Below are 21,132 nucleotides of genomic sequence, written 5' to 3' on the forward strand. Positions count from 1 at the left end.
TCTCTTCTTTGTACAGAATAAAAATAAAGATTGCTTTTTACAACTCAAACTAAACCCTGTGTATTTTTTGTATTGCAATATAATTAATAATAATTAATTTAAAACAATGATGATACGATATTCAACGATCATCATTTCTGACTGAAGACACTGTTGACATTCCATAGAAGTTAGTTAAAGACAAAGATGTTATAACCTTTATATGATGGGTCAAAGCATATTGAGCGATAATTATTCGACGTTAACGCTCTAGGTCAGTGTCTATTACACATCTATGGTTGAAACAAAATAAACATGACACGGGGGTGTCGAGTCGCTCTTGCATCCTAAAATTATCTTTTCTATTATCAGTAACTTGAACTAGAAATGCTAGGTATCCTTTTTATGATTTAAAAAAATGGCATCGAATAAAGATCCACTGCTCACTGAGTTAAAAGGTATGTTTTGAAATAAAATGCTAGGCCTGGCTATATGAAGTGTCAAGCGTTATTGCATTCACATACATCGTCATTTGACGCCCTCTCCTCCTGGACTGTTGTCCTGCAGCTAAAGGCGTAGGAGGCTAGGCCTATACTTGCAATATGTTATTTTATTTGCCATTAACTTTCATTAAAAATGATAATCATTAATTAATATCAATACTGTATCATTTTTACACTATTGTTTTTACTAGGCATAATCCTAAAGCTTCGTTCCGAAGACAAGCCAATCAATGATCATCATTTAGAACTCCGAAATCTTTGTGAATGCTTCGAGAAGATTTTTAGAAAAGGTCTAAAAAGTAAGTATACCAGATGTATGAATAGGTAATGATATTCTGGGCAACCTCCACAATGGACTAGCTACATTTTTCATGAATTCAATGATTTATATCGGTCACATTTGAAGTTTTTGGTTGTGATAAAATTAACTTCTGGTAGGTATTTTTTATAGAAAGCGCCGCTAGAAGCTACGCTTTTTTTAAATCTTATCAGTCATAATTAAGTTGAGCTGCTACCCAAGGTACTTAACCAATAAAAATAGATCCCTACAAGGCAATGGTGAGTGAAGAAGATGGTACTCAATAAAGACAATAGTGAATAAAGACACTGGATCAAATAAGCAAAGCATGTTCAACTGTGTCCATGTGTTCAAATGCTGGAAGTATATTTTATTTTGAAAACAAAATCAAATGTTTGACCGGTACAGTTCACTCTCTCATCCTCGCGTAGAAAGAGATTGTGGATAACCCCATGATAATTATGTATTTAAAGTATTATGAATGTTTTCATTTCCAGACCCAGGGTCCTTGTTTGGACTTTACAAGAGAGATTACTGGAGTTGGATAGAATCTCTACCTAATTACACATTCAATGAAAGGTAAAGTTTGGGTCATATTCAGCCATGCGTCAAAATCATTGTTACCTATGTCATGGTCAACTTTGAATTTAATTCAAGAGGACCATGCACCTTTATTCTGTTGTTTAGTGGCACAGAGAACTGGACACATGGTTATATTATATATATAGCGAGTCAAATGGCCGAGCGGTTAAGGCAGGGGCGCCGTTTACCGTACCTAAAGAGCCAACAACATCGGCAAGGGTTCGATGCCGACTCGCTCCTAGTTCTGGTGGTGGAACAAGTCTTCTCGGATAAGGACTATATATAACCTGTGTGCACTTTAAAGAACCCAGTTCATTATTCGAAAGGAGTAATAAAAAACACAAAATAGCCCTTGTATCAGGGGGATTACCACCTATCTGATAGGACAGTTATTAATTCACTATTGGTAATCCTTGGCCACATTGCCTAAAGACATAAAATAAAAAAAATAAAAAATATTCGATGCACGGTCAACCATGCCATTAAAAAATAATAAGTTACATAGCAGATTTTGTAGAATAGCACCCAATTCTTTTATTATTAGTACAAAAAGTTAATCTCTAATCCTCTAAGGGTGATGAGTACAAATATTTATAAACATTTATTTATCTAACAACATTTTTTTTTTATTGCCAGGCTAAATCCATTATTTTCAATTGCTTTAGAAGAATGTAGAAACTCACAAAAGGTAATACAATAATGATAAACAAAATAATATAAAACTTTACAAAAGGCTATACATAACATCAAGAATCCGGGACGATTCGGCCCACTTCTGGTGTGACAATTTGGCCAAAACATTCCACTTTAGACCAAACCATATACATTTTTTGTAGTGTTTATCAAGTTTTTGAAGGTGTTTGTACTACCATTTAATAACATATTTATTGATATTTCAATGTCGATATGATAATATAATAAGTTACTAAAAAATGAAATTTTATATGCAATTATTATTTCCAAGCGGTCAACAGAGGGTGTAATTCTGAATTTTTCCATTGTACTGAAGAACACATTCAAACTTTCCTATTGACTCTCATTTTATGATACTTTTAGGTACGAACAGACCAGGGCAGAGGGAGGCTGTTTATTCGAATTGCACTAACCAAGAAGATTTTAAGCGTTGCTTTGGAACACCTTGTGTTGAACCCTAAATTGACAGAATACTGGTATAAACCAGAGTTGTCCATTATTGGTAATGAAATCTTTATAGGTAAGAAAAAGGGTAGTTAGTATGTACTGTGCAGCTGTCAGTGTCAGTTGTATTGCCATATATCGTTTGATCGGTGGTTAGCATTCCATCTGTACTTTCATTGTTTACATACCTGGCAAGTATTATCCATCAAGGTATTATAGATTTGGCTAGAGGACGGACTCCATTGTTATAGCAGTTCAAAAAATGATTCTTCATGGAGAGGGAACCAACAAGATGGTGGCTGCAATTGAACTTTCGATATGCCCATACGCAGTCACGCACTACTACGCCAGTGTTGATTGTATCAGTGTGATAAATATTCTGTACATTCTCACATACGATACGCAACGCATCTCATTGAGCGCATAAATGTGAATGCATTCTACATGATCCTCGTATACAAAAAATTCTATCACCAAGAAATTATTCATTCCATTGCGATAACAATATATTTTATTTTACAAAAAAACTGTGCTTTAACAGCAATATGTGTTATATGTGGTCTCTGATTTATAATTTTAGATTATTATTTTATATACTAAATAATATTTTTTAACAGATTTACAGCCACCATCTTGTTGGTTTCCCCTCCAGTCAGAGGTATGCCCTCTAGCCTTCGTCTAATATTATCTCTATGGTATTATGCACTCCATCACTACATTTTCTGCTGTACTATTTTGTAATTTTTAGTAGACATTTCTTTATTGTTGTGTTTTGTTTTTTCCCATAGAATCCTTGATGTCTCTTCTATTCCTTATAACAGAAATAAAGTTTGATTTAAATGTAAAGGTATGATCAACTACATTCTTTAGTATTACAAAAATATAAACTTTTTATTCCATTAATCCACTGCATCCATGTTGAATCAATGTTGAAGACATGAGTGTTTAGATTGTGTAAAACCAGCATTGTGTTGGACAACATTCTTTTGTGGTGTAAACTACCACTTTTATTCGTTCATCATATTACAAATACACATTCTAAAATTTGGCAAAAAGGTGAATCCACAATAGAACCATTTAATAGAACTTTGACTGAACTAATACTGAACAACATGTGACACAAAATTAAGATATCAGATAGTAACAATACAATCAGGTGTATTACAATGCTTTATATTTATTTTAGACATTTAAATATCTGTAACATTTTCAGAATGCTAGTTTTTTGGATGAGACATGGATGATGGGGGTGATGAAGCAATTTGAGTTGGTACCATGTAAGGATCTGGGTGTGTATGTGAAACACATCAGCAATAAAGCAGTGGTCGCTAGTGTGGAGGCAGGAAGCGTAGCAGAGGAAAATGTAAGAAATGTCTTCATTTAGGTATATTTATTGGTCACTTGGCTTGGGGTTGGCTGTAGTTTTAATATATGTACTTTATATATATAAATCCAAAGGCAAATTACTGAAAATAATGACAATGCTGTGAGTATAAGTGACTGGATATCAATGGAGATACAAAATAAAATAAGCAAAAAGCTACATCAAAACAGCCAGAAACAGCAGAGCTTTCGGGCAACACTAGCCCTTCATCAGTGCATGTGTATATGTATATATATATACGAATATAAGATAACTAGATATATATACATAGCACGTTCGTTGTACCCATAATCAGTGTACCATGTCCTACAAAGCTGGCTCAACCTATATATTGTGCCAGTGCTTGCGGTACATTTCATTTCGAAACCTGAGCTGCACTGACGAGATCTACTAAGATCGAAACAGTACTGTCTGCAGATTGGATATATATACGATACATATATTTTTCCCCTCATTCATTTCACAATTTTCCCCTTAATGTGAGTGTCCCATGAACAGAGGTGTCCCAAAAGAGGAGTTATACTATACATTTTTTCTATCATGGGACTTGAAAATTGCAGTACGAAACCATAGCACTTAGTGCTGAAGTTAGATTTTTTATCTTTTCAGAATAAAATTGAAGTTGGTGATGTTGTTGATGAACTGTTTGGAGAAAATCTTCATGGCGTCTCAAAAGGAAAGGTAACAAACACAGTATTTTCTTTTTTATTTCAGGTCTTGTGCTATGGTAGGTTTAATTGCTTAGTATCTCTGCATGCCACTAGTACAATAATAACTATTCTAATTTATATATTTTTATATAGATTCCTCGTCTAATAAAAGACCATGAAGGTTGGCCTATATATATAACAGTTGTTAAGGTTAGTAAACAGTCAAAATATTGTAGAAGCAATGTTAACTAAAATGTTTTGTTATTTTTTTGAAAAAAATTGTAGACCATATAACTACTGCAGTAGAATATATTATAAGAGGATATATAGTAAACTGTAATTACTGCAGTAAACTATAATTATTCTATGAGCTTTATCGTTTCCATCCTTCCAAATTTACTGTTGTAGACTATATAATTACTGCAGTAGACTATGTTATAACAGGTGTAACTATATAATTACTACATAGTAAACTGTAATTACTGCAGAAAACTATAAATTATTCTATGAGAATTATCATTACCTTTTTTTCCCTTAAGCTCTGTCTACACTATATTTTGACAACAAAAGTGTGATGTGTCCAAATATGGTAGTGATATGCCCAAATATGGTAGTGATATGACATCATCATGTTCATATATGGGCACATCACATTTTTTTGATAGTGTAGACAGAGCTTAAATGTGTAAAATAATTTGTAAGCATTGTTACATTTTTTCAGTGTTACATGAAAAATGGCAGAGTATATCCACCTATCTATGAACGCCTGCGCTATGTTAAAGACGAGATGCCCGAATTTGACATGCCTCGTGACCGTAACCTAGGACCAAGTAATCCTGAATCCATAGGGAATGGGGCTCAGCAACCAGAACTTGCAAGTGATGGAAGGTAGAATCAATTATATAAATATTTCTTTATATTTTATCTTTAAAAACAATTTATTCAATATAAAAATACAAATAAGACAATATAGAAATTTGAATATGATAAATAGTTTGAAAAAAAATTTACAGTTTCAATAGCAAATCAATTAATTACTGTGTTGATCAAGTTATGCAATATCATTGAAAAATTATCGAATTCTATGTAAGATATAAATAATTAATTCATTAATGTTATGAAAATTAGAGTAGAAAATTGCAAACGAACAATCATAAAAAAGAGGGTGTTTTTATCACAGTTTTATAACTCACATTTCTACAGATATTGATTTAGTGTTATTGTGTAAATTAAAGGTAACATGAACATTAACAATTAATCATTTAAGTCATTTAATTATTTAAATCTGAAAAGTAAAAAACTCATAGTTTAGACCTCCCATTTCAAGATGCATAGCTTTTGTGTTTGATCGTAATAATCTGACTTGAGTCTGATAATTGTTTCATCGGAAAAACACAGACAACCCAAGGGACTTGGAAAAGATCTTACAATCTGCAATGTGAAAGTATCTTTACAATCTGCTATGTTAATGCTTTTTATTCATTAATAGCGTTCATTTGAGGACAAAGACTCTTGGCCTTGTTGAATCTTGGATGAAACCATTGTCATATGAGCAATATATCAGTATATCTGGTGGTTGACTGCAAATGATTCCAATATGTAGTAGGACATTGAAATCAATACTGCATATTACCTAGTATAATCCCAGTAGAAAAGAAAGAAAAAAATACATGATTATAAAAAACATTTATTAACAGTTTCAAATATTGTTGTCTTTCTTGCAGCACCATATATAGACTGAAATATGTTGGCAACATTAACGTAGGAGAAGTAAGCAAAAATGTTATTTGCATTTAGTACCACAAAAACATCCTCTGCAATCTAGGAGTTATTGAGCATCACTGCAAATGTACATGCCTTGCGTAGCATAAACAATTTCAAAAGGGTGTTAAAGATCTAGGTAGCTAATCGGATTCGAACCATACCATGAATCTAATGGTAGGATGTCTGCATATCAAGCAGAAGATTCCATGTTCGAATCTCGGTTGGGGCCACTTCCCATTATCACAGATTTTCTCATTGTCAATCTTTGTAAATAAATTAATTGGTTTGGAATTTCTTATATACCTGTCACATTTATTTTGTGGTTAAGATTTGTTATCTAATACCCTTTTAACATCTGCATACATTTTTACAACTTGTAACAAATTGTAACCAGGTTTGATCTCTCAATTTATTACACGTTTTCACACATGCATACGCGAACTGTGAGAAATCTTGGGAGAAAGCATAGTTGCGTGCTATTTAATTATTATGATTGATCTGTTTAATACCAGCACAATACCCGTGCGCACACAGTAAGAACTTGGGACATCTTGGAAAAAATAGGCCTCTCATCAGTGAGATTTCACAAGGGACCCTTTTTCACAAAATTGTCTTCACACTATTGAAAACCTGGTTACAACTTGTTACTTTTTGCTGGTGTGAAAAATTGTATAAGGCTATCTACCTACCAACCATACAGTAGAACAACATTTCAGAATTGTCTTCAAAAATGCCATAGTTAGTTTGAATGAATTGATTTATTGTTTCATAGATTGAATTTTTAAACAAACGATCTACTGTAACAACTGATTAATTGCTTTATATTTCAATCCTTTTCAGTCTTTCAGTAATTTATAATCTAAAAGATCACTTGATTGATCAGTACGTATCTTCTATTTACAGGATGGTGGAACTTATATTATAGAAAGTGCAATTAATAAAGTTATGAAACTTAATGGAACAGATGAAGATAATTTCAAGGTAACATACTGTCTCTATTATTACTTGATTTATGGCGAATACCTACAACAAACTTCTTATATTTACAAAAGTACTTTGACTGGAACATCCATTTTATTTAGTTCTTTATTAGAAATAGTGGTAAGGTAATATTACAAGCATTGGTTAGACTTGCTTAGGCTAAACAGGCATTGTATTTATAGTATGAACAATCACTAAAGCTCTGTCTACACAATCAAACTTTATGTGACAAAAAAATGTGATGTGCCCATATATGGACATGATGATGATGTCATATCACTACCATATTTAAGCATATCACTGCTATGTTTGGGCACATCACAATTTGTTGTCACATAAAGTTTGATTGTGTAGACAGAGCTTAACAGGATTTGAACCAAGGACCTTGGGATTGGTAAGCAAATATGTCAACCAGCAAGAGACACAACAGATCATTTGTTTCTGGCTATCTACAACGCATGTGTGTGTTAATTTGCATGTTCTGTGACTGTCTTTTAGCCTGTCTGTCTTCACCTTGGCGAAACAAAAGTTTCAATAAAATCACCTGACAATGATGATGTCATTTTTCAACATTCCTATCCTGAAATTTCTTCATGTGGTCGAAGATTGGACGCTGTTAACTACTTGGCTTATGTAGCTGGGTAAGCTTGCTATTTTTGTGTTTATTTCTACCACACCTAACAGCCACAGCATGGCTTATGCACATGCTTCCTGCATGTCTTGAGGCCTAGGTTGTGGCTCTTTCTTTTTGGCCATAAAACACATATGCTCTATGTACCAGTGAGCCCTCTTGTTTTTCGACAACCAAATTTTGTGAATAACATAATTATACTTTACAAAAATAAAACTAGCCTGGTGCAAATTTTTTAAGGTACTGTAATCATCATTTATCATTTTGTTTTTCAGTGATACAACTTGTACAATTTCAAAGAATTTCATTTGTTATGTTTTTTATGCAAATGCTGAAGCTGAGGTAAGTATTATTATGCATACATTTGATAATCATTTTGACAGCAAAATCATGATACCAGCTTTTCATTGCAACTGTATTTTCGGGTTGCAGCTAAATTTGACCCCAAAACGGGGATACTCGCTTTTTTTAAACTGCTACTTTCATTCACAGCCTCATTTAAAACTAGAACCGTGATACCGGCTGTTATGTACGTTGCTACTCACGGTTGCAGCCTTATTTGACCCCAAAAATCTGCAATAAAATTTATTGTGGTGTAAAAGTTACAACTCCACTCCCAAAGACTTGTAATAAGACTTTGTTTATGTAGAGCATCTTGTGTATATGTTTGTCTTTTGAAAAGAAAAAAAAAAAAATGATCAGCAATTGCTGGATGGATCACCCTCAATAAATATGGTACAAAAAAAAAAAAAAAAGTAAAAGGTGCATAACAAACTCACAGAGCTTCAAGTTCAATCTAATTAACATTTTTTTCTGTTTTTGTGTGAACCACCATTAAACATGCCAAAGGAAGAATATACATTTTAATATATATTATTATAATCTACCTATGAGTGCGAACCAGGTTTCACACGTGTGAAAGTAACACTATAAAGTCTGTAAATCTATCATGTGATTTTTGTTGGTGTGAACAGGACACTATAATGTGTAGCTGTTTATATTGCATAATTTTTGCATTAAATAAATGGGTAGTAGCTTGAACATTGTGTAGCGAAGTGATTAATGTTTTAACTGTTGATTTGGCCTTGAGATTCACAATAAACTTCACAATTTGTCATTATAATAAATTGAAATATTGTTGTTGGAATAGTTCACGTTTAAATTAATATTACTATTACTATTTAAAATTTAATCTAGTAGAGACAAATTTGCATAAGTAGCAAATGTTACCATCGATTTTCAGACTGTTTGTAATGCTGTAGAATATCAGGTGGATATTGAAACATGTCTGCTGGATAGCAGAGTCTACCAATGAGACAAATGTCTGCAGATGCTTCTCTCCATTTTATAAAATTCTAATTTACTTGCTTCTCTTGATTTGTATGGATAAATGGGGCTAGAGGGGATTGGAAGAATGGGGAAGAGGAGGGGTGTAAGCTGAGAGGAGGGGTGTGAACTGAGAGGAGGGGTGTAAGCTGAGAGGAAGGGTGTAAACTGAGAGGAGGGGTGTAAGCTGAGAGGATGTGGCCAGGGTGTGCTTCCCCTTTTGACAGTTGAAATGAAATGATGAATTCATATTTAATTAAATATTAATTTTTTTTTCACTAATAATATTAAATGTTAATGCTCCCTTGTTTAAAATAACCTGGATTTGCACCTGAAGGCAATCTCAAGTTTAACACTTTTAAGGTCATGCACCACCCAGGAGTGCAAATTGCTACCATTTTAAAATAGAGTAGTAAAAAAGTATATGCCAAATTACTTTAAACATATAATTGTAATATGTGTTCCTTATATTCCAATGCATTTGATAAAACTACACAAATTGTAATTTTTTAGAAAACTAAAAATACCTGTTATAACAATTGTCGAACAAACCAAGCTTTTTTTTTATCAGTGGTAATGCCCTCAGTGAAAAATGAACATTGGAAATTACCGAATCGGAAAATAAATAATGGATTAATGGAAGGTCTTACAAATTACTATGTTCCCAAATTAACTGAAGTAGATCATTTTTACTAGCAAGGGAAGAATCTGGTGTACATATGACAATAATACTGATAAATGAATGCCATAAATAAATTGTAGATTATTAGTAATATCTGTAAATTGTCAGAAACAGCCCATGTATTATTGATATTAGAATGACTTGGGAGGGGAAAGAAAAACAGTACAATAATTAATATTGTATTAATAATCGTACTCATGTGTAGTTTTTATGCACCGATATCCATCAATACACAGATGTGTATGGCACAGTAGTAAGCCCTTTAAGGCAGGCCTGCAAATTAACCTTTTATTATAGTTGGCTGACAGGATAATTTGTTATATATAATAAGTGAAAAGTTCAGGCTGCTTATGTGGAATGAATAGATATATAGATAGAAACGTTACTGATTACCAGGTATTTTGGTCATTTTCTAGCCTTGCTACAGGCTTGTGGCAGATAATAACAAACCCTAAGACAATGTCCTCCACTTTGTTAGGTACTACAGTACTTTCTTACTGTATTACAGTACTCCTATATTGGTGTTCAATATCCGAATGTACGACGACAATGAGTTATTACTTCATTCAGACATTAACCTAACAATGATATCCTGCAGTACATATATATTTAGAGAGTTACTTACCCACTATTACTGTGTTGTGAGAGCATGTGTTTTGTCCATCATCTTCTGATTTGACTCCGTAACTATTATATATATCACTATCATTCTTTCTTCTATGTACATGTACAGAATATGCAAACTTTCTTGTTAAGTTAAAAAAACAACGTAGTATTTGGTAATAGTAACAATACGTCCTGCTTGCTTGCGAGAGCGAGATAAAGAAAAAAGGTTTTCTAAGAATGCTAAACGTAACACCTGCTAATTGATATGCAAATAGTACAATTGCCTCTACACATATACCAATCCTCTCGTACCAGCAGTGAACAATGGGAACACATCTAAAACATATATTATTCTGTTATGCATTACATACACAGTGCCATCACAGTTGTATTTGGTGCCGTGCTCTTGTGTCCATAGAACCAATGTTTTTACATCCCATCCGAAGGATGAAACACTAAGAACGTAGTAAGCACACAAACAGATCTTGAACTCGTAGGAGTTCTTTAATGTAATGTAGGATGCTTTGGTGATTGATTCTCCAAGACCCGAAGGCTTTTCTTATTCTACATTCAAATATATTAGTTTTCTTATAATAAGAGTCAAATGACCCTCATTGATAAATGTTCTTTTTCAGTTGTGTATGTTGAAACAATAACATGTGTATTTTGTCAAAATGTAATGATTGTGTTTACATATTGGATAATTAAAAAGAAACTGTTGATTCTATAGTAGAATATAATATATTTCATTTCTTTTTATTTCTCTTTACTAATAACTTAAATATAGTGGAGAAGCCTAAATGAAATTATACAGTAGCTTGTAAAATGAATAGGCTCCAGTATCCTACAATTTGTTATTATTATTTTATTAATGCATTTTCCATAAAAACCAATAGTTCCCTATTGTCACATGACATAACAGTGCCGTGCCACCAGTACGTTTGTAAAGTTTCAACCTGACCTCCTCCTCCCTGTGACTTTTTTACGACCACCGTGTCACTTTAATATCGTGGCTACGGCACTGCTTGATTGCATTGCACTACACAATTCTATTCAGTTTTTTTTTATGAATATCCTTTACCAACCAGCTCCACTATCTAAACCTCATAACAGTACTTAGTTTAGAGAAAGCACACGTTTTGATCTCATCCTTTCATAAATTAAATGAAATGAAATGGCTGAAATACAAAAAAAAAGTATTTAAATTGGAGACTGATGAGGAAAGGGAATATAATTATGATTGGTAGCTACTATCCTGTCTTTGTTGACGATAGGTAAAATTGGGTTAAACTAGATTAAAGTCACTCGGGATACTTTAAAATGTGAGATAATCAAAAAATATATCCTTACTTAAATATCAGAGGCATTAAATAACCTTGCTAACCAATTATCTCGCGTATCCAATGTTCTAAGTTAACCTTTGCCAGGCTAAATTTATGGATCGTTTTGATCTTTTCTACAGCATGTGTCTGCAAATGCAAAGCTGGATGGGTAGTTAAGTTTCTGGACAATCATACTGACTTCACCAAACTGAATAATCAAAATATTATTATTATTATCTGACAGCCCTGTTCAGAGGACACCCCTATTAAGGGGACTCTTTCCTGTGAAATGAACAAAGGGAAATAAATATATACTACTTCTAAATTCCAAAGGTGTCCCACTGGTGTCGGGCTGCTGTTCTCAAGGTGTACCACTGGTGTCGGGCTGCTGTACTTTTATGGTGTCCCCCTGGTGTCGGGCTGCTGTCCTCAAGGTGTCCCACTGGTGTCGGGCTGCTGTACTTTTATGGTGTCCCACTGGTGTCGGGCTGCTGTCCTCAAGGTGTCCCACTGGTGTCAGGCTGCTGTCCTTAAGGTGTCCCACTGGTGTTGGGCTGCTGTCCTCAAGGTGTCCCACTGGTGTCGGGCTGCTGTGTCCCATTGGTGTCGAGCTGCTGTGTCCCACTGGTGTCGAGCTGCTGTGTCCCACTGGTGTCGGGCTGCTGTGTCCCACTGGTGTCGAGCTGCTGTGTCCCACTGGTGTCAGGCTGGTGTCCTTAAGGTGTCCCACTGGTGTCAGGCTGCTGTCCTTAAGGTGTCCGGCTGCTGTCCTTAAGGTGTCCCAATGGTGTCTGGCTGCTGTCCTTAAGGTGTCCCACTGGTGTTGGGCTGCTGTCCTCAAGGTGTCCCACTGGTGTTGGGCTGCTGTGTCCCATTGGTGTCGAGCTGCTGTGTCCCACTGGTGTCGAGCTGCTGTGTCCCACTGGTGTCGGGCTGCTGTGTCCCACTGGTGTCGGGCTGCTGTGTCCCACTGGTGTCAGGCTGGTGTCCTTAAGGTGTCCCACTAGTGTCAGGCTGCTGTCCTTAAGGTGTCCCACTGGTGTCTGGCTGCTGTCCTTAAGGTGTCCCACTGTTGTCTGGCTGCTGTCCTTAAGGTGTCCCACTGGTGTCTGGCTGCTGTCCTTAAGGTGTTCCACTGGTGTCTGGCTGCTGTCCTTAAGGTGTCCCACTGGTGTCTGGCTGCTGTCCTTAAGGTGTTCCACTGGTGTCTGGCTGCTTTCCTTAAGGTGTCCCACTGGTATCTGGCTGCTGTCTTTAAGGTGTGTTCCACTGTATACTGTTATTGATCAGAAGGATTTTTAATGGGAGAGGAAGTATTGCTTAGATTTTCAGCCCTAAAAATAAATTCAATTTCTTTCTGAATGTGTTGGAGTTGCAAAAGTTGCATATTTTATTGTTGATATAAGGATTGGAAAAATGTCCTATCAAAATTAAGCACCAAATGATAATTCTATCCACAGTAAATTGATTTTAATTAGTGCATCTACAAGAGAGATCATGTGACTTTCTCAAGCCCAAGCTATGGCCGTTTATGTGAACTCTTAAAGCACCTCTTCTACCTGACTTATGAATCCGACTAAATTAGGATAGAAATAGATCTTGTAACTAATGACTAGAAAGACAGCTCTTATCTAATATTTTTATCTCTACTTTTACTTGCCGAGCCATTTAGATGATAAACCTCACCTATCTGACTTACTATCAGGTAATTATTGTATTACAGATGTTGATTCTCAACACATTTTTTTATTTTTTGTTTGGCAATCAATCAAGACATTAAGTTCCATGAACCAAACCACATTATTGTATTCATTCTTGCTTTATTTTTTTGTAAGAAAAAGAGAGTTGGGTTTATTAACATTTTGTCATATACACCTCTTATCTGAAGGACACATGCTCCTTTTGGATTATTGATAAAAAAAATTGTTTTCTTTTCTTGAAAATGTTCTTAAACGTTGAATATATCTATCTTGTTGTTTGGAGTTATTTTTTACTTTTTTCTAAAATTATTCAGCATATCTTTTTAAATTGGAGAATATAATTTGTGTCTGAATTGACTGAGCAGTTAACTGTCTAGTGGGAAATTAAAATGGAATTTTTTGTATGTGGTTGCATTTACATTCGTTAAAAGGTTGTAGAATACATTACCCATCTCTCAATATACCCTTTCTTCTGACAGATATATCCAGTCAATTTTATGCGCACTTTAATAGTTATTTCTAATGTTTAATTCTGATAGTATTCCGACCTTTCCAGCGAAGACCAGTTTGTAGTTTAAGTGGCGTTTAAATGTGGGGGCTTGTAGTAAACAGACTTCCAACCAATATATCATGATCTAGCTAGTAGCCATAAAAGACTATTGTTAACCTAAAACCTGGAATTAAGAGCATAAGTCTGTTTTAAATAGTGATATAAATTGCTACTTATGAATGAAGTAAATTGATTTGTCGTCATACACTTGTGGAATTCTGTTTTCTTGGTTGATGAATGGTGGTCTTATTATTTCTTTAAAAGGCATTTATTTTTTGCGCATCCATGGATTTTACTGCAGTAATTTGTTATTCTAAAACCACTGCAATTTGACAAGTTCTCTAAATAACTTTGAAATATTGAGCTAATGCAAAAAATTAAAAAGTAAAATTACTGCACTACCTGCAGTAGAGTTACTGCACTACTTGCAGTAGAGTTACTGCACTACCTGCTGTAGAGTTACTGCACTACCTGCAGTAGAGTTACTGCACTACCTGCAATAGAGTTACTGCACTACCTGCAGTAGAGTTACTGCACTACCTGCAGTAGAGTTACTGCACTACCTGCAGTAGAGTTACTGCACTACCTGCAGTAGAGTTACTGCACTACCTGCTGTAGAGTTACTGCACTACCTGCAGTAGAGTTGCTGCACTACCTGCTGTAGAGTTACTGCACTACCTGCAGTAGAGTTACTACACTACCTGCAGTATAGTTACTGCACTACCTGCAGTAGAGTTACTGCACTACCTGCAGTAGAGTTACTGCACTACTTGCAGTAGAGTTACTGCACTACCTGCAGTAGAGTTACTGCACTACTTGCAGTAGAGTTACTGCACTACCTGCAGTAGAGTTACTACACTACCTGCAGTAGAGTTACTGCACTACCTGCAGTAGAGTTACTGCACTACCTGCAGCAGAGTTACTGCACTACCTGCAGTACAGTTACTGCACTACCTGCAGTAGAGTTACTGCACTACTTGCAGTAGAGTTACTGCACTACCTGCAGTAGAGTTACTGCACTACCTGCAGTAGAGCCTAGAGTTTCTACAGTATACCAATTGTTTTGTTTTTTGCATGAATATTACAATGTCTCATTTCATAAATTATTGTTAATTGACCTATAACCTTTAAGACAAGCTAAATGCACAAAGACAAGATTGAATACTTCTAATGATATGTTGGCATGGCAACCACCCAACTAATTATTTTATGTTCATCTATATTTTCACATTATTCAATCGCCAAATGTGTATTGTCTTCGAGTTTGTAAAATGAAAATTTTAATGTTACGTTTTAGTAATTTTCAGAACGTTAAATGACATGGTGTACAATGCATACAGTCGCATATCATAATAATAAATGGTATTGCCAAATTAATACAGATACTATCTTAACTATTTAAGCGTCCAGGGTAATTAACCTTACAATTAACAACTTGAATTAATGGATTTTTAATTAGTAAACCACTCAAACACAGGATTTCAGTTAGACATGCTTCAGTTTGGCAATAACATCAGGCCTAAGTTTCACTAGTATTCATTTGGTGATTATTGGGACTTGAACCGGCATAAATATTTGTATTCTAATTATCTAGGGCTAATTTATCAATGAAATGATTTAGCAAATTACGATGTGTGCTTAATGATAAAAGTAAAATGTAAGCTATAATTTGGACCATGCTGATTTAAAGGGTGCGAATAGAATATAAAGAAAATTACAGAAAAAATATTATTTGAAAGGTTATGTAGAAAAATTTACCATATGATTTATTTTATATGTTATTTCTGAAGATATACCATTAATTAATTACCAAAAATTTACCATTATTTAATAATTTATTTCTAAAGATATACATAAAAGACAAATTCATACTATTCTATACAAAGATGAAGTAAAATAACCAAAAAAGTAACTAGGTGATAATATAGTAAAAGTTTTTAATTTAATTAATTTCATAATTTATTTCTGAAAGATATACTTCAAAACTTTATACTTTACAATATAAATCTTTATTTTATTTTTCATATACTTTCCTTTTTGTCGCATGACAAATTTGCAAATTCTTGCTTGCATACAGTATTGGAATAAAAGTACAATTTTATGAGATCAGTGCATAAGGATGAGTACATAAAAATTACATCCATACTTGCATTTACTATAAATTTATTTCTATTTTAATCAGCATTTCGGGTCATGCTCTGGTCAAAGAATAAGAATGAAATTAATTTCTAAATTACGGTAATTTTGCTAAACTATGGCATGCAACAGAGAGCTTTTATGGTATTTTGATAGTTAATCTCTAACATTCTTATGATATTATTATAAATATATGAGTAAAAAATATGCATTTTATGTCATTAAATCTGTATTAAACTATATGACATACAAACTTGCTCAGAATAAAATCAAATTATTTATGTACATTTCATTTCAGTTCATTCATTTCTACAAACTGACAACATTTTAAAAAGAAAACATTGAAACTGCTTAATTTAAATTTTAAAAACTTAAAATTAAAATTAACAATACATTTAAAACATTTATAAAATTAACAAATTTAAAAGATTTTGACATTTTGTTTAAATTAACATTAAAAAAATATTTTTTTTTTTTGTCTTGTGTGGGGTCTTCCCACTTTTATTATAATTCTCAGATTTATATGTATACATATTATATATAAAAATAAAGGTACATTTGTAACAATCATTAACATTAAAAAAATAATTAACACAACAATTTTAATTTTTTTTTTATCGCAACAGTACATTTATTTGTTCAATAATTTAAATACTAATAGTAATTATTTATTGTAATAAAATAGTACTGTGTACATTATAACTACGAAAATAATCGTGCAATCACGTTTATATCTTGGCCGTACTTTATTAAATTTACATTTGTTTGTTGTTCATCTTCTTTAATTGATCTATGAAGTGTGCGTACATGCCTGTAGAGGAACGTCATACATGATGATGTTTAATTACCCTGCATTGTCTTAATTCCTGCATTTAAAAACAAATCATGTTTGTCAAAGTTTATCCAATGTTTGTTATTCACATACTGCTAAAAGCTTTATCTTAAAGGGTAATTCTTGATTCGAAATTTCTATTGTTTTTGTTGTAAGAGAGAAGAATAGAAATAAATATATATTTATTTCTATTCTGCTCGACTTTGCATAATAGATATAAATATATATTTATTTCTATTCTGCACTGCTTTGCATAATAGATATAAATATATATTTATTTCTATTCTGCACTGCTTTGTATAATAGATATAAATATATATTTATTTCTATTCTGCACTGCTTTGTATAATAGATATAATATATTTATTTCTATTCTGCACTGCTTTGTATAATAGATATAAATATATATTTATTTCTATTCTGCTTTTTATTGAGCATTTTATTCTACATGACCTGGTGCAAGCTTACTTATATAGAACAAACCTTTTTTTCGCTTAAGCAAAACAAGTTATATAAGCACCAATTTTTAAAGAGGTACTTATTTCATGACGCTCGTTCAACTTTTGAAAATAAATGGGTGTTAAGATAACAATTTTTGTATGAAAGTAGCATGATGAGCATAGAATTCTCAGAAAATCCTTTGTTTTATATCTGAAAGATCACTACTACACTACGTAAGTCCGGTGTGTACCCTTCAAATTTGTTGTATCAACTCTGGCCTCCGAAGCCGTGTCAAATTCTGGCGAACAGCCATTAAACACATGTTAGGTATCAGTAATAACTGAGTTATCCTGGAATGTCCCCGTACTAATGAAATGATTTTACATAATTTAAAAAAAAAATTAAATTATCGATTGGCAGTTATTGCATTTGAAGAGGCGTTTATTGGAAACGAGTATATACGTTTTTTTTATATGTAAACTAGATTATTTATTATCAATTAAATGTCTCCTTTAATTCATGCGAAAGGTTCTGCTTAGAAAGTTGCAACTTTCTAAAGGTTATCGCTTTTTTAGACATTAACTTTAATTAACAACGATGTAATTGGTTGGAATACATTACGGTATTATACATCATCATTTGTGGGTGTTTTCTAGAAAGGTGTATAAAGGAGTATCCTATATTTGAGGTCACAGTTGGAGTTCACATGCTGATCCGTTCCAGAAAAGAGGATAAGCCTTGTAGAGCCACTTTGAAAAATCTTTCTTTTTTCTGCATTTGAAATGGTGCTTTTATTTCCTGTACAAACAAACAAGGGGCAATAAATGTTGACCAATTGACCAATCCTTATTCAGGAGACAATCGTAAAATCCTGTTCCGAAGGTGTCTACATAATAATATGCTATAGTATTACTTTTACACATAAAATTATTGTATTGACTTTGTGTGAGATGAAAAATAAAAGTTATTCAATCTTAGTAATGTATATGCATTATCAGTGCTACCAATTATGCTGTAAAATCCTAGATCTTGTTTATTTCAATGTCATAATTTATCAGAGCATAGATATTAGATATAGCCTTCTTTGCAATAGCTGATAAATAATTTAATATGCTTATTTCATTTAACATATTTTACTTTTTATAGAGTCGGACAATATTGCGTAACATTGCACAGGGATTTGGAAGGACGACATGGTTCGTTTGATGGTTTTATCTTCTGGAAATCGTAACCCACTACTTTTAAAATTATAATATTATATATAGCACAAAAGCCCCAGGGGTCTAATGGTAGGATGTCTGCATATCAAGCAGAAGATTCGAATCTCAGGTGGGCAAGTTTGTTTTCGTTCTCACAGATTCTCTTTATCTTCATTGTATATTACTGGGTGGTTTATAGTTTCTTTATGGCTGCAAATATACAGCCTTACCATGTTGAAACACCGTTAAGCAACGTTGGGCCCGGTTAGAGCTTGGATGGGAGATCATCTTATCTAGGAACATCGGGTACTGTATATAAGTCCCATATGAAGGCGTTTGAAATCAGCACTGCTGACTCTAATGGCAGCCCCTCAGACATATTGGCTTATGCCTCTTCTCTGGTCAAGGTGGGCACTGGATGAGTGAAGCCCTTGTTCAATGATAGGATAATAATATATAAATAATGGCTGCATATTTACATATGTATATAGTGGGGTGGCTTTTTATCATTCTTAATGATTTTGGCATTAATTTCCAGTATATCACCAGGTTGTTTTGTGTTTCTCTATGCCTGATAATTTAGTTATATACCCGTCTCTACATAGACTGTTAAGGAGAAAGCCCTTCCATCATCAAATTTCTCTTTCATCTTTTGCCCCATACCTAACCTATCTGCTTTCCTCTAATGTAGCTGATATACAGTACATATACACTACACTTCATTTGGAAGGACGACATTTAATCTACAGGAAATCCTATTACACTCCTTCACTTAATAACAGTATTATAAAATGAAAGAAATATTTAATCCTTTTTTGAGCACTGTTCTTTTTTTTTTGCTTTTTTAAAGCATGGTGGTGTTTCAAGCAAGTATTTAGAAGTTTATTAAAATATACAACTAAAACAAAATAACTAAAATAACAATAAAATAACCTTTACAGAAAATGTCCTTTCCAGTGAAACAAATAAGGGGAAATAATGCTTTAATACTATGGTCAGCCCCTATTAAGGGGACATTTTGTTTGGTTTCAAAGGTGTCCCCTTAATATAGGTTCTACTATAGTAAGTAGTTATATAAATACAAAGTACTGTAATAATTTAGAACAAACATTTGACAGTTGGGAATTATTAGTGCAATGTAACTTATTACTACAATAATCATTATTTAATACATAATAATTTAATAACTTTATAGTGGTTTTTAAACTAATTTATTTGTTCATTTTAGAATGAAATAATTTTTATTTAAATGTAGTATACTGTACTTATATTGTAAAAAAAGTAAATGTAATAAAGTACAAATATTAATATTAACTATATTTATTAAATTCAAATGTTTAAAAAAATACATTAAACAAAAATACATTAACAAATGTGGCAAAATGCTCTAGTCTTGTTTAACACCCTTTACAGAAGGGAAAAATTACAAAATGATAATAAAATTTTGTAATGGAAAGACCTGAACTATAATAAATACAGTACCCTTTATATGTAGGCCATCAGATAATTAAATTAAAACCTTGTCGCATGTCCAGTTTTAAAACAACATCGTTAGATGTCAATTGACGTTACGCATTAAAAGTGCTATATGTGTCTTCATTTGAAATAACACATTCTTGCAAAACAAAATTATTATTGTATATCATAAAAATGATACATAATTACACTAATCACTAGAATAGGATGTAGTTGTTTTGTGTAAGTCTGATATAATTATGACGTTTTCATGGGTTGCATTACGTCATCTTAAGGTGCGTATTATGACGTAGAAGGAGGATTACTTGTTTTGTCTTTCATTATTTGGGTACAGTATTTGATACTTTAAGAGTGATATACTTATGTAATTATTATTGTTATTATGGTATTAAAACTATAGACATTTAATTTAAACTAAGAAATGTAATATTGTTATGTGTTTCATTATCTACTCATTACGTTTTTCATTCATTCCATCTATCCATCCATTCATCCATTCGTTCATGACATCCACGTCGTTTTGTTTTGTTTGTATCAAATATGAATTGTTAGATCACCTTACGGTGAAAGTGGAATACAGTGCACACCAGCTGCTGTTTGTTTTTGGTTTGGTATCGTTACATCAGATACAACAATCGTGAACACAAAAGAAATTCATATATTGTGAAATGTGTCAACATGTCTATCGTAATGCAACAGGTGGATCAGAATTCCAGTACAATATTGCTGTACATAGTTCAGTTTGATTATAACGTAGATTGTAATGATGTTATTTTTGATGATGGTGTGACGCAATGTTCCCTGATATCCCTCAGCAATCATAGGCAAAAACGGAGGAAATAAGAGAAATCGCAAAATTAATGAAAATTCCATCTATTGTCTGACACGTGACTCGGAGTTACAAATTGATGGGAGTAGAGATGTCCTATCACTGGCCATTCAATGTTATTTCA

The 21,132-nt window shown here is 33.1% G+C and overlaps 1 protein-coding gene across 1 annotated transcript; it reads left to right on the top strand.

Moving 5' to 3' along the window:
• Positions 1-311: 311 nt before the first annotated feature.
• LOC144840996 (uncharacterized) lies at positions 312-20,557 on the top strand. The gene is made up of 15 exons (XM_078697122.1): positions 312-437; positions 674-781; positions 1,278-1,359; positions 1,999-2,050; positions 2,419-2,575; positions 3,288-3,346; positions 3,713-3,862; positions 4,493-4,564; positions 4,687-4,743; positions 5,255-5,421; positions 6,258-6,303; positions 7,201-7,278; positions 7,777-7,919; positions 8,185-8,251; positions 18,651-20,557. The coding sequence occupies exons 1-15, from the start codon at positions 398-400 to the stop codon at positions 18,708-18,710; spliced, it is 1,338 nt and encodes a 445-aa protein (XP_078553248.1). The 5' UTR covers positions 312-397; the 3' UTR covers positions 18,711-20,557.
• Positions 20,558-21,132: the final 575 nt, after the last annotated feature.

This window comes from Antedon bifida, chromosome 4, assembly GCF_963402885.1.
Source record: "Antedon bifida chromosome 4, ecAntBifi1.1, whole genome shotgun sequence".
Classification (NCBI taxonomy): Eukaryota; Metazoa; Echinodermata; class Crinoidea; order Comatulida; family Antedonidae; genus Antedon; species Antedon bifida.

Coding starts and splice junctions, on each gene's coding strand:
- LOC144840996 (XM_078697122.1), top strand. CDS start 398: ATGGCATCGAATAAAGATCCACTGCTCACTGAGTTAAAAG. Junction 5,422..6,257: donor GAACTTGCAAGTGATGGAAG/GTAGAATCAATT, acceptor TCTTTCTTGCAG/CACCATATATAGACTGAAAT. Junction 7,279..7,776: donor CAGATGAAGATAATTTCAAG/GTAACATACTGT, acceptor ACTGTCTTTTAG/CCTGTCTGTCTTCACCTTGG.